Source organism: Lepidochelys kempii, chromosome 3 (assembly GCF_965140285.1).
Source record: "Lepidochelys kempii isolate rLepKem1 chromosome 3, rLepKem1.hap1, whole genome shotgun sequence".
Lineage (NCBI taxonomy): Eukaryota > Metazoa > Chordata > Testudines > Cheloniidae > Lepidochelys > Lepidochelys kempii.
The window spans coordinates 207,526,103-207,540,855 of NC_136382.1; the positions used below are offsets into that span (position 1 = coordinate 207,526,103).

A 14,753-nucleotide genomic window follows, 5' to 3' on the forward strand; every position below is an offset into this window, starting at 1 on the left:
GCAAACGGCAGGCTCCTGGACGGGCTGATCCCCCCCCGATCGGATGAAGATCACTTTGGGCGTGAGTCCCCGGCCGCCTTTGAAAGTGTTCCGGCCGCAGCCGCGGAGAGACGGGCCCGGAGCAAGGGCAGCCCGCCGCGGCTGGGTTTGTCTCCGGAGGAGCCTGGCTGGTGCTCGCAGGCAGCCCCCCTCTATGCATCCGCGCCTGCCTCGGGGAAGAGGGAGCCCGCGGCTCGGCTAGCGAGCAGCTGATCGCGCACGGCGCGGGTCTCTGCGGGCGATGGGTAAGGCGCTGCAGGGGGGGGGGGTCTGATTTCTGCGAGGTGGGGGGATCCTTGGGAAGGAGAAAGCGGCCGGGCTGGGCGTCGGGCAGGCAGTTTCGCTTTGCTATCCCGAGCCAGCGCTGCAGCGGGGGAAGCCAAAGCCCCAGCCGGGGGAAGCGCACCCCCATCCCCACGCAGCGAGGCCTGGGGCGAAGCCTCCACTCGCTCCCCACACCCCGCTCCGGCACGGGCATGAAGGATAATAATCGCAATACTCCGCGTCGCGTCACAGACCCCGTCCTTCCCCCGACGCGGCCCCGGCCTTCCTTCGCGGGACCCAGTGCGCCCCTGGTGTGGGGCGCGGGGCTGTTTGGGAGGAGCTGGGGAACTGGGGCGCTCCATGTACCGTGCAGGGCGTAGACTGCCAGAATCTCTCTCTTCCCCTTGTCCCCTTTTATTTCTGAAATCTTGGGGTGCTAACCCTTCCTCCCCCCCTCGCTAGAGCAAACCTACGGCGAAGTGAACCAGCTGGGAGGCGTCTTTGTCAACGGGAGACCCCTGCCCAACGCCATCCGCTTGAGGATCGTGGAGCTGGCCCAGCTCGGGATCCGACCCTGCGACATCAGCCGCCAGCTGCGGGTCTCTCACGGCTGCGTGAGTAAAATCCTGGCCCGCTACAACGAGACGGGCTCGATCTTACCCGGAGCCATCGGCGGGAGCAAGCCGCGGGTCACCACCCCCAACGTGGTGAAGCACATCCGAGACTACAAGCAAGGCGACCCGGGGATCTTCGCGTGGGAGATCCGAGACCGGCTGCTGGCGGACGGGGTGTGTGACAAGTACAACGTGCCCTCCGTCAGCTCCATCAGCAGGATTTTACGGAACAAAATCGGGAACCTCTCCCAGCCCAACCCCTACGACAGCACCAAGCAGCCTCCCCCCCAGCCAACGCTGCCCTATAACCACATTTACCAGTACCCCTACCCCAACCCCATGGCCTCCTCTGGGACCAAAATGGGCCATCATCCGGGCGTGCCGGTCACAGCTGGACATGTCAGTATCCCCAGATCCTGGCCCTCGGCGCATTCGGTCAGCAACATCCTCGGTATCCGGACCTTCATGGAGCAAACAGGTCAGCGAGTGCAGCTTCGCCCACTCGCACTGCAGTGGGCGCTGGGTTTGGTTGGTTGGGGTTTTTCTACCTCCCAGGGGCCCAAAGAGACCCATGGTTTGGGGTGCTTGCATATTGGGGTGCTTGGGTTTTTTTAGCAGGTGGGTGCTCAGCGCTTTTCGAACACCAGCCCCCCTTGTTGGGCACCCAGAAACGTAGGCACCTAAAATCACGCGTGGCTTTTGCAAAATCACTTTTAACCATATATAAACAAGGGCGGAACAATGGCTGAAAGAGCTGCGTAAATAACCCGGTGCATTTAGGGCGGATCTGATGGGCCAGCTGGAGCAAAACAACCGACATCTTGAACTTTTTATGAAAAATGTGGAAAATATTTTCGTGGGGATGAGAGATTGCCCGTCACACATGCAGAGCTCTGAGTTCCACTCACCCCCTCTCCAAAAAACCAAGCCCAGCACATTCAGATCTCGATTCCCTTTTGCCAGATCTAAGCAAATGTCTCAGACATTCACCTGATTCGTTGCCAGAAATTTGCCTGCCCTCTTAGCGCTTTTAAAAGAACTTTCTTCTACAATCCTTCTTTGCTAGAAAATACAAAATATAGTGTAACTGGCACACTAGCTAGAATGCATCCTTCAGTAGTGATCAAAACAGCTGATTACTATCAACACTATATATACCAGGCAGATCTTTGGCTGGCAAATTGGATCGTGGTCAGGGTTTTTAAAATTTCTCTGTCAAGCTTTATTTATACAAAGCCGAGTTGAATAAATTAATACCCGGTTCCACTTTTGTTCTGAACAAGTCGTTTGGGGGAAATGCCCTACTTTGATCCTTTCAAATGCTAGAGGTAAATAAATCAACCGCATGCGTTTCTGTCTATGAATTATACCTTTTAAATTATAAGAAAGCCTAAAAGTTTCCTAGTGCAACAGACAGACCTTTTGGGGGAGGAGAATGTGTTTCAGCTGAATTGTAAGCAAGGCTGGTCATAATTTAGACCGTCAGAGTTCGTGTTTTATGCTCCCCCAGACTCTTTTGACTTTGTACACAGTTTTCATAAGCAGGCAGGCCAATTTGAGAAGCTAACCTATTGCCCCGGGTTCCTGCTAACGTTTGCGTGAGGGATTGTCACCATGAAGTGAGCTGTAGCTCAGGAAAGCTTATGCTCAAATAAATTGGTTAGTCTCTAAGGTGCCACAAGTCCTCCTTTTCTGTTTATAAAGCGGGCTCCCGAATGCGTATTCGCTTCGGATTCAGGCACATTCTGGAGCCAGAAAGAATTTTCAGTCTGAAAACGTTTCCCAAATCTGGATTCTGTTTTGTAGCCTCTGGACGATGCTGTTTGAATAGGGACATCAGAGTTTTCTGTTAAAGGCCAGGATCTCTATCAGATCATTCTCGATCGCAATTTTGAATGATTCTCATACAAAGCTCCACCCCCAATTGGCCCGTGTCGAAAATGCCACCCAGACAGTGCGATTTTTAGCCGGCTCGAAGGTGCCCAGTGACCAGGCTGACTTGAGCGAAAACGAAATAAAGCCTGACTCGATGCTGAGCTCATTGAAACCAAGGGCAAAACCCCTTGCTGCCTTCGTCCCGGAGCAAGACTGGGGCCCTGCGTGGCTTTTCACAGCGCTTAAAGATCCCGGGTTATGGGATAGGACAGCAAGGGGGGTGGCTAGGTTGCATGGTTCTAGGGAGAGTCTGAATGCGGATCAGTACATCTCCTGCAATCTGTTCCCATCCCAGGGCCTCTGGCTGGGACAGAGGGGTCTGCCTACCCACCCAAAATGGAAGACTGGCCTAGTGTGAACAGAACGGCCTTCCCTCCCGCCCAGGCAGCCAATGGGATTGATAAAGCTGCAATGGAAGCGGACATTAAGTACCCCCAGGTAACATCTTCCAGCCAGGCGTTTGCAGCTGGGGGACGGGGGGTGGGGGAGAGATAGCCGTGAAGAAAACGCTTGGCTTGTGTGTGTGTGTGGGGGGGGGGGATTTGGGGATCACCCCTTGAAGGAAGATTAAGAGTTCCAGTTGGGAAAATCGCGAGCCGAGGCTGTGAAAATGCGGGTGCAGTTCATAACTTTACATTTAACACACCAGATTGTGTGTGTACGCAGGCGTACACCAGAGCATAAACACAACCGGGGATGCCTTAAAGGAATCCGTTTGGGTTGAACAATTTGTTTTGTATCACCTCAGCTCAGAATCGGTGTGTATTTACACGGGCAGACCTAGGCGTGTGTATCCCCCCGCTGTCTGATGCATTGAATGTGTCCATTGTAAGTGCATCAATATTTTCACAGCCCCAGCTGGGGATTTCCTCCGGTTTTGTTGCCGTTGTAATTCAACGTTCCCCTCGCTTTTCTGTCCCCGCCTCCCCGTTCTCTCGGTTAGTCGAAGAAATCGAATCCACCCGGTTCCCGGAATCGAAGGGGGGACGGGGGCTGATTTCAGTCTCCACGTAAAAAGGCGAACCGGAGCAGGGGATGTGCTCGGCGAGGCCCGGGGGTTGCAGACACTGGAGCTGTGTCCATGGAGAGGCAGATGTGCAACCTTCCCGGGGACGAGGGCGGGCCGCACCTTACGATCCCGTTCCGGCCTCAGGCCCCTAGCAGAAGCCGGGAGTCTGTAATGCCTGTAACAGCCTGTCTCCCGCTTCTCTTCGCAGCCTGCCCCTGGCCTTTCCAGCTTCCTCCCAGCCTGCGCCTACCCCTCTTCCAACCAGCACGGGGTTTACGCTGGCCCCGGGGCGGGCTACATCACCCCCGGCCACCACTGGCAGGCGCAAAGCAGCCCCCTGGCGCACCACGGGCCCGGAGTGACGGTCCCCGGAGGAGAGCTGGGCACCGCCATGGCCTTCAAGCATCCCGCCCGAGAAGGTAAAGCCCAGGAGCGCGGGGAGCCGGGGGGGGGGGATGCGGATCGCACCCAGGCTGGGTGGGTGGGGAGGGAGGTAAATCTTAGTGACCTGCCTGGTGACCTGAGCAATGTATCCTTCGCTTCTGGCCGGCCCGGCGGCTGGGAAAGTCTCCCTGCCCTCGCCGAGGGGCCTGTGGAGGCAGGAGGTGTTCCCTCGCCCGCGCCCACGCCGGCTGGGGTCCTTTGGCACCAGCCACTTTCCTCTCCGCAGCCACACAGGTGGCCGAGTCTCCCCAGCCACTTACACACCGCAGGAGACACACGCTGGCGTGTCTGTCCCTGCAGTGATTTACGGAGGCCTGAGCTCTGCGCTGCTTGGGAGGGGGCTCGGTCACCACCAACCACAGACCACTTCAGAAACCGTGGGAACGGGCTGCTCCATGGCACGCATGATGTGTGGAGAGATACCTGGAGGAAGTGTACATATGTATGCCTGTAATAAAGAGAGAGCTGCAGGGAACATTCCCACGTTTCTAAACACTGCTCTGTGCTTTAGTAGTTATATAACCTCCTCCGAATGAATTGCGGGGTACAGCAATGATATCCCTCAATCAATCCTTGGACAGACACATTGGTCTCTTATTTATAGTATAATAATATCAAAATAATATTTTGTTCCATATATATACGTGAAATATATAGAGCTGTATGGATATTCCCATGTTTATTAAAAATGCTCTGTTTGCAGTTATATAACATCCTCAGAATTTATATTATATATAGAGAGATAGATTAGATATATTCACTATATAGCTACAATAGAACATGCCTCCGTTTAATATATATATTTATAGTCTATTACACTATATAGCTATAATGGAATATGTCTGTGTTTATATATATATAACAGGCATTTCTATTATAGCTATAAAGTGTCATACACAATTATATATGTGTATATAATACAATATATATATATATATATATAATAGCTATAATAGAAATGCCTGTTATATATATATATATATATTACACACACACATATATAATTGTGTATGACACTTTACAGCTATAAAAGAACATACTTGTGTGTGTATATATATAATATGAACACACATATATAATTGTATTTCACATACATGTGTGTACATAGAATTTGTAAAATCAAATGAAATATAGAACGTTTAAAATTTAGATATAAAATTATTCTGTGGAAGAGAATATATAAAAAGACCATCTCTCTCTCTCTCTCTCTCTCTCTCTCTCTCTGTTTTACAGCTGCACACACACATATATAATTGTATTTCACGCACACACGTTTATATAGAATTTGTAAAATTACATGTAATATAGAACTTTTAACATGAATAGATACAATTAGCCTGTGGAGGAGAATTAGTCTCTCTCTCTCTCTCTCTCTCTCTCTCTCTGCCTGGGAAGCAGACTTCTACACGATTTCATAGATGCAGGATCGGGCCCTAAACTATCCGATTTGTCATTTCTCAGTTGTGCCCATGGAGGGCCGGCCCCGCAGGTCTAGTGTCTTTCCACTGACTTCAGCCGGAGCTGGATCGGCCCTTGGACTTTAGTATTCTGGAGGGTGGAAAGCTCAAAGACGATGTGGAGGAATTACTTAATCTTTCGTTTGTATTCACGTTAAAAAAAGTGCAAATAGAGATAATGCCCCTTTCCATGCGCTTATCTGGAGGTGGGCAGCACTGAGCGGGAGCCAGTATTTGATAGGAAACAAATTATACGTAGCAGGCGCTAGGGCTGGGGTAATTTGTAAGCTGTGGGTTATGATCCTTTCCCATCAAATAAACCCCTTGCAGAATGCCGCTGGATAGTCACTGCAGTGTCCTGCCTCAAACCAGCTACAGTCTGCTGGTTACTAAACCGAAAAGGTGGTTTAAGTCCTAGCACTTCTAAACTTTTATGGAAATCTGAAAATACATGAAGAAGGTCCCCCCCCCAGCCCCCAAGAAGCACCTAAAATAATTGCCGGTTATGTCCTTGCGAACATATCTGCTAGTCCAGAATTGTACAACCCTTGCGTTTAACACGTTTCATATCTGTGACCAGTAAAAACATAAAGATTCAACGTGGAAACCATTTCCCCCCTCTTAATGTTCAATCGTGGGAGATGGAAATCTCAGAGGAAGCAGAAAGATCTGGGGCAAACATCCAGCTTTTAATTCTTTAAAACAAGGATCTCTTTCTTAGAGGTAATTATCTGTGCCTGGAGTGTGCATTGTGTGTAATGAAACAGAAAAGAAATGACCCAGTGATGTTCGGTATCATATAATAAATACAGCGAAGTGACAGAGGTTGAGCATTAGAGACCTTCGTTTTTAGTAATAATAATTTTAGCCATATTAAATAAGTATTTTTCCTGGATACCTCCGACCATAAATCTTGCAGAAGTGCTGGTGGATAATCCAGATCTAAGAAAGACACACTCATTCGAGGAAAATGACTAACATTATAAATCGCTTATACTAGTTATTTCCCCCCCTCGGGGAGTATTTAAAGTAATACACCCTAGGAGTATAATAAGCGATCACATGTTTCTGATGTGAACCCGTCTCTATACTGTAGTATATTTTTTAACGGTGAACATTTGTTCTTCTGTTAATCACATTGGTCCATTTGGGGACGTTTTATTTCTTTGATATGCGGTTTCATTTAAAAAATGTCAGGTTTCAGAGCAGCAGCCGGGTTAGTCTGTATCCGCAAAAAGAACAGGAGGACTTGTGGCCCTTAGAGACTAACCAATTTATTAGAGCATAAGCTTTCGTGAGCTACAGCTCCAGCCCACGAAAGCTCATGCTCAAATAAATGTGTTAATCTCTAAGGAGCCACAAGTCCTCCTTTTCAAATGCTAACTCATCTCTTCTGCTTCCATTCTTTGCCCCCCTTCTGCGTTGTTCACTAGCATGCGTCTAGTCTTTTTCACATTTGCAATTCATTTTCCACTTATCAGCTAATTTATGTGTGACTGTTTTAATATACGACCCTTCACCGTTTTTGCCTAACTCATGTAGCCTTCTGAGAGTTGCAGCTTCATTATTACCGCTAACAACGAGTGGTTGTGTACAATAAGGGATAACAATTAATAGCCATAAAAGGATTTTAGAAAGAAAGAAAGAAAGAAAGAAAGAAAGAAAGAAAGAAAGAAAGAAAGAAAGAAAGAAAGAAAGAAAGAAAGAAAGAAAGAAAGAAAGAAGAATTTTGTTAAATATCTATGCACATTCTAGTTTGACTAATTTTTTGGTCCATTATCATCTATCTATCCCCGTAAACCCTATCTATCTATCTATCTATCTATCTATCTATCTATCTATCTATCTATCTATCTATCTATCTATCTATCTATCTATCTATCTATCTATCTATCAAATGTATTGTTTACCAAAATACAGTACGTGTGTGTGTGTGAGAGAGAGAGAGAGAGAGAGATAACCCTTCAATTTTAATAAAAAAGTCCGAGGAACTCTTTGAACACCTCAGAACTGAGAGTATAAAAACCATCCCTGCACTATTACCTTGGGAAAGCATAGCTTCCTCTAGCTCATGTGCGTTATTTGACTGGATAAGTGATGATTGTCTCCGATAACTCAGCGGTGTGAGATGTGTCTATGTAGACACACGCGGGCTCTGATACTCAAGGCCCCCCCCCAGCCACCCCCTTTAACCCATCAAACAACATTCACTCATCTAAACGGCGCGCGGGCACCTAGTCCATTTCGTATAGTCTCAAGCTAGCGGCGACAAAGAAAGTTTCATTTTACCTTGTACAGCCGGTGTAATCGTACTAAACCCGGTACATAAAACAAATCCCAAGTAATAATTGACAAGGAAGTAGATTCATTTATGGACAGATTTTCTAACATAATAATAATAATCAACGAGTGCTCAGCACCTTGGAAAAAAATCACCATTAAAGAATTTGGTTAAACCTTTTATTTGATCCTAATGAAACCCCAGGAACTCGATGGCCTAGGAAGCCTACCAGGGACCGGAAGGAATAGTGAAAGATCTGGGCACCTCCGACCCTGTATAAACAGGCGAAGGAGGAGACAAGTATGATTTGATCACAATTAACTTACAGGAATTTCCCATGCAAGGATCCATAAATCTTACTCATAGTTTATAGATTTTCTTCTTTTAAAAGACCCATTTGCATTTGCTCAAGTTCTTATTACCTGTGTATTTATTTTGTTCCCGTTCCAGAAATAGGAACTATCCATTGTCAAAGCCCACTCCACCCTGATCTAAGCCTCTTAGGTGCGTCCCAGAGCTACTGTGAAGTTAAATCCGCATCATTACAATCAGTTTTACCCACTTCGACATTTCCTCCCCCAGTTACAGCTCTGCGGCCCCGTTTTCCGACCACTCTAATTGCATACCCCGGTAGAGATCATTCATTGCCATTGAAATCTGACTGCAAAAGCCGCCTTCGGCTACGTTTGTGAACGAGATGGCTCCTCACGGGACAGGACTGGGTCTGCATAATGATTTTGCAACGATAATTTACCCTTCGCACTCAGGACAGCTTTTGCACATGTGTGTGGGGGGGGGGTGTAGCAATTTGTTAAGCCGGCCAATTCTCCCCACGCTTAAACTCCACATAAAAGATCACAGGGTGTCATGGGCAAAGCGTGCTTCGAAACTGCCATCTGCAGCGACGCCCACCCCCAACTCAGCGAGGGTGGTGTCATTTTCTTGCAGAGGTCGGTCCGTCTTTGGGCTGCGCAGCGACTGGGGGAATACCTACCGGTCAAAATAACCCAAACGTTGCCTTAAACCAAAGACATCGCAGCGCCTTTACCTCGAGCGTCTAAACGGATGCATGCAACGCCCTCGCAAAGCCGAACCGCTGGGTTGATTTAGGGCCCGATCCCGCTCGCCTTCTGAGTGTAAACTAGCTTTAGCGAGCACGTACATCGCAAGGGGCGCTTAAAGCCAGGGAAGCCGAGGGGCTGACAGCGATATCCCCTGGTTTAGACCTGTGGTAGATTGCCTAGATTCGGGTCTTTCTCTTTCTCTCTCTTTCAATACATACCTGTCTCTGGGGGGTCACCTGTAATGCTTGGGGCCCGATCTTGCTTGTTTCAGCCAGATTGAGTCCGGAAAATGGATGCGTTTTGCAAAATAAAATAAAATAAAATAAAATAAAATAAAGACCCCCCCACACACACACACTTACACACCCGCAAAGCGGCACCAGACTGCAGTAGCCCCGCGGCCGATCTGACTCTACTTCCCTGCCCTGAAGGGAGCATTTCATATCTAGCCACTGGGCCCTTTAGGAAGGGAATGTGTCTTGTGACTAGCGTCCATTCGCACGCCCAGCACAGCCGGGGGGACCCTGGCTCGGGCTCCAAGCCTCTGGCGTGCGCGAAATCGCAGCGAATTAAAACAAGCCCTCGCTGCCTTGAGCCGGGAGGGGGAACATGGCGCAGTTGGGAAAGGGGGGGGAAAGCAAATCCCCTCTCGTCCCTCCAGACGGGAAGGGCTCTGGCGTCCCCCCCGCCCAGCCCTGCAGCTGGTTCCTCGGGCTGCGAGAAGCCAGGCGCTGCCGGCGCGTTGGGTGCGATATCTAATACAGATGTGTGCGGCGAGAGGGGAAGTGAAGTGGATTTAAAATGCACAAGTACAGCGCGCAACCGGGAAGGGACCCCCCCCGCACTCACCCCAAAAGGACCACGGAGGTAGAGCTTTAAGACAAGAAGAACCGCCCCCCCCCCCCCAATCCTTGCAGGCGATTCCTCCATCGGAGGTGGGGAAGGAGCTCACTTGCTTCTAAAATGATTGTGCCTCCCTAGGCAAATAGGCAGCAATCGGCTTAAGGTCGGTCACTGACATAGTCCCTGACAAAGCTGGGGTCCCTTCCCGAAGCCCCCCCCCCCCCGCCGCCGCCCCCAATAGCCAGGAAGGGTTAAAGAGCGTGTGTCCCTGGGGTTGAGCAAAATCTCCGAGGCGGATGTTTGCAACTATCAACCGGGAAGAAGGCTAGTCAGAAACACGGATTAAACCAGGAACGGGCTTCATTCGGTGCACACGAGCTTGTGTTTCCCAAGAAACAGGATGGCAGCCCGATTCGCCTTGGGGGGGAAATTGCTCTCTTCTTTCAGATGGGCTGTGCTTCCAAGGGTCGGTTATTTCAAGCCCGGAGGCTTCAGCTATTGCTAGTGAAATTATTCGACGAAAGATCTTGGGAGGAGACTAGTCACTGCTTCAGGGCAGAAAATGTCTTGCTTGCAGTGAAAGGGAAAGGTTCTTAGAGGATTTTTTTTTTTTTTTTTTAATGAGTAGCGACTATTGCTCAACAAGTGTGAATGGGAAATTAACATGGCAGATTCTTTGGGCCATAGGTGAGTAAACATACTGGGAGTGTCAAGCAAAGCTAATCATAGAATATCAGGGTTGGAAGGGACCTCAGGAGGTCATCTCGTCCAACCCCCTGCTCAAAGCAGGGCCAATCCCCAATTTTTGCCCCAAATGGCCCCCTCAAGGATTGAGCTCACAACCCCCGGTTTAGCAGGCCAATGCTCAAACCACTGAGCTATCCCTCCCCCATCAGGTTCCATAAGAAGTCTCAGTCTGATGCCATATAATGAAACAAACAGAGGTGTTACTGTCTATGTATTAGGAGTATGCCAACCTACTTGCTTCTCTTTCTTTCCCTTGCTACAGTTGTGGACAGAAAACCTTCCAGTCCTGTAGGCAAACCTCAAGAAACCCTAAATAATATACATGGACTTTCTATCCCAGCCTCATCTTCCTAGAGCTTGCAGTGAATCATCCCAGACAGACAGACAGAGAGAGAGAGAGAGAGAGAGTTTTGGATCAAACACCTGCAACTTCGAAAATGAAACAGAATCTAGAAGCACAACTGCATTCAAAGAGGTGCCTTTGGAGAGGAAGAGGCTGTATTTGAAAGAAGCCCAGGCAATAAAAAGAGACAATGACTTTTTAATGCACAAGTGAATGAGATCTGGACATTCATTGACCCTGTGCCTTGAATGAGTGATTTCCTCAGTCAAGTTGGAAAGTGATGATGGGAGAGAATTATTCTCTCTTTCTTTCTTTCTTTCTTTCTTTCTTTCTTTCTTTCTTTCTTTCTTTCTTTCTTTCTTTCTTTCTTTCTTTCTTTCTTTCTTTCTTTCACACAAGAGACCTCTGGATATAAAGCAGTCACAGATTTTTCACGACCTACTACCACTGTTCATTGCTTACAATGCCATAGACTTTATTCTGATGTCTCTAGAGAAGAGGATTCATTCAGTGTCTCCAAGACCTTAGCCCAAGGATCTGTGCTCTGAACTGGTTTCTGCCCGTGGATAATGTCTCTCTCCCAGACTGTAAATGGACAAATATGCAGCAACATTTTATGATATATTTTTATAATAACAAACCTTAATAAAAAGTGACTACAACCGATGTGCATGTTTGGATTCCTTCCCTGGGGCCCGTGTCTTCTCTTTGCATAGCAGCAGACCGTGGCCTCTAGTCATGCAGTTCTCCTCCAATCCACCGGAGCCTCAAGTACCCTATTTCTGCTTCTCCTGAAGAAGCTTCACCAAAAATGACATCTTCCCATGCCCTTTGTCCAATGTGCTGCTGGAAGCAGCTAGCTGTTAGACTCTTTCTGGGGCCAGTTCTAGACTGTCTCTCTAAAATGAGTCTCTTTGCATTCATTGTAAGGATGATTGTGTGGTTAAAAGGACTGGACTGGGACTCAGGAGACCTACATTCATTTCTAAGCGCTGCAGCCAGCTCTGTGAGTGGCTATGGGCAGGTCACTCAATCTCCCTGGGCCTCAATTCACCATCTGTAAACCTGGGATAATAATATTTCCGTTGAGTTGTCTATTTAAATTGCATGCTCTTTGAGGAAAAGGCTGTTTCTTACAGTGTGTTTGTACAGGGCCTACCTCAAAGAGGCCATAAGTGTGGCTGGAGTCACTAGGTGCTGCCCTAATACATATAACAACCCTAAGGAAGAACTGAGTTCCAAATGGAGATTACAGAAGGTTGCAAAACCTGGGAGACCTTTGCTGACCTTGCACTTGAGTATAAAGCTTAGGGAGAGAAAAGAAAAAGTATTTTAAATAGGGGAGAGCTCTGCCAGGCTCACATACTCATTGCACTAAACAGACTATAGTTAAAAGAGAGGAGGCCAAGTGGAAGGCAATGAAATTACATCAGAGAAGGATCTGGACTCCCTGAATTCAGTTAAATATATCTTAATGGCCATCAGACCTTCTGAAATTGATCACTATTGGCCATATTTAGTTCCATGGAATGTCTATAGATTTAGGACTGATCTAGAATTCAGAATGGGAACTGCTTCAGAACAGAAGAATGATAGCCACACCCTCAAAGCATGAATAAAATGAGTGTAACCTTTCTCAGACAGATGAGTCCAAACAAAACATCACACCAAATATAGCTAATGAGATTCTTCCTAGAAAGGGAAATGTGAAAGATGCATACCCTCTTTCTAGTGGGTCTCTCCTGCAGGCACATGTATTGCATTTCGGTGGTCTGTGATGTCAGACGGGCACTTCTCGTCCACATAATTCAGAACTCATTACATAAGATGTATAAGAAAATAGCCCCGATCCTCTAAAGCATTGGTTTCAAAAGAAACACATGTAGTGCTCAGTGAAAGGGGATTGCCAACACTGAAAACCAAGGGCCTTTATGCACCGAAGTACAGGGCAGGCAGAATCAAAGCAAAGACAAGCAGTGCAGAGCGTGTAGGGAAAAGGAGTGGGTGTCAGGAGAACTAGGATATGTCTACACTGCATTTTAAACCTGGGTCTGTGGGACCTGGGCTTGTAGACTTGGTGCTTTCAAGCCTGTGCTTGAGCGTCCACACTGCATGGTAAATCTGGGTTCACAACTGCTGTGTGGACATATTCGCAGGTCTCAGCCATGCGAATATGTCCACACAGCATTCCGCAGACCTTCTGACTCATGTCTGCAGCATGAGTGGTGTCCACATTGCAGAATGACAGAGCTTGGACCTGGGTCACAGTGGGACTTAGGCAGTGACGCCCCCAGCAGGGTCTGAGAACCCAGGTCCTGAGCGCTTGCTGTCCCGAGTCAGACTGATTTGTCTGTGGCCAGAATGGGGGCTTGGGCTCAAACCTGAATCAGATCCCTGGGCTTAGTGGGAAGTGTACATGGACCCCGGGAGTCTATTCCTGGCTCTGTCACTGACCTTCTGTGTGGCATTGAACAAGTCACTCCTACACTCTCTGTCTTGTCTATTCAGGTTGTACACTTTTAGGGGCTGGGACCTTCTTTAATGATACATTTGTACAGTGCCTAGCGCAATGGGACCCCAAGCTCTGCTGTCATATAAATAATAATAAAGTTTCCTCACGCTGCCCCAGTGATATGCCTCCTGCCTGAATTAAAGGGAAAGCCCCCACAAGGGGAAGGATAGCTCATGCTCTATGTCCGTTCAGCTCTGGTGGCTTCAATGAGGCTGCCCACAAGGCGTGCTGGATAATGGGTACAGCCAATTCCGATGGTGCTTTTAGTGGCACGAATACCTGGGCCCAGATTTTCAAAGGTATTCAGCTGACAGAAGATGCAGGTGCCTAGTGAGATTTTGAAAAGCACCTAAGCAGGCTAGACACCATACTCCCATGGGAGTTAGGCACCTATCTGTATCTTCAGGTGCCTAAAAACTTTGGCTCTCTGCAAAAGGAATGCCCTCCATCCCACATGGAAGGTGAGGCTCTGCCTTTTGCAGCAGCATTCCTCCTTCTCAGGGACCCACACAGGGCTCTCCATGGGGTCCATGAGGACAGAAATGGTAGGGCCTGGGTGGGCCTGGGATGGCGAATGACCAGCCCCATATTGGATAGAGGTGAGGCTGCGGGGAATCCGTATTGCTTCTCCATTGGCCTGGGGCTCTATTACCTTTTCCATGAAGCCCTCTCCTTGGAGCGCGTGAGAGTGTGTGGGTGGTAGCCAGAGGAATTCCTGGCAGCTCAGCTCTGCAGGAGTTGCGCTGGCAGGAAGCCGGCACCCTCCCCCACCCCCTTGGACCTATATGGACCTCTCCATGGTCCCCTTGACTTACTGAGCAGGGGTAAATCCTGCCCCTACCAAGGATCACTGTGGAGTCTTCCTTCTTTCATCTGCCTCTCGCTGTGGGTTTTACCCCCTTATCAGCCACCCCAGCTTTCACGTGCTTCACTGTGGGCTTTGAGATCTACATGGCCCCAGAGGAGCACTGCTGTGGCAGGGATGAATAGATCAAACTTTGGTCTTGTTGGAGCTGGGGCCCGATCCATTAATGGTTTTGCAAATTAAGCCCAAAGGCTTATGCTGGCATCAGAAGCCAACAGGGTGCCCTTGGAAGGACTTGAGGATGTGCCTGATGTGCTCACAGCAGCCTGAGCCATGGAGAAGGCGGGCGGCTGGCTGGATCCTGAGCATCATCTTGCCATTCAGCTTCAGAAACGG

The 14,753-nt window shown here is 48.6% G+C and overlaps 1 protein-coding gene across 1 annotated transcript; it reads left to right on the top strand.

Annotated features, from left to right (window-relative positions):
* The first annotated feature begins 280 nt into the window (after nucleotides 1-280).
* PAX1 (paired box 1) lies at nucleotides 281-11,051 on the top strand. The gene is made up of 5 exons (XM_073336763.1): nucleotides 281-284; nucleotides 766-1,395; nucleotides 3,148-3,290; nucleotides 4,070-4,280; nucleotides 10,960-11,051. Exons 1-5 carry the CDS (start codon nucleotides 281-283, stop codon nucleotides 11,049-11,051), a joined length of 1,080 nt encoding a protein of 359 aa, XP_073192864.1.
* The last annotated feature ends 3,702 nt before the right edge of the window (nucleotides 11,052-14,753 follow it).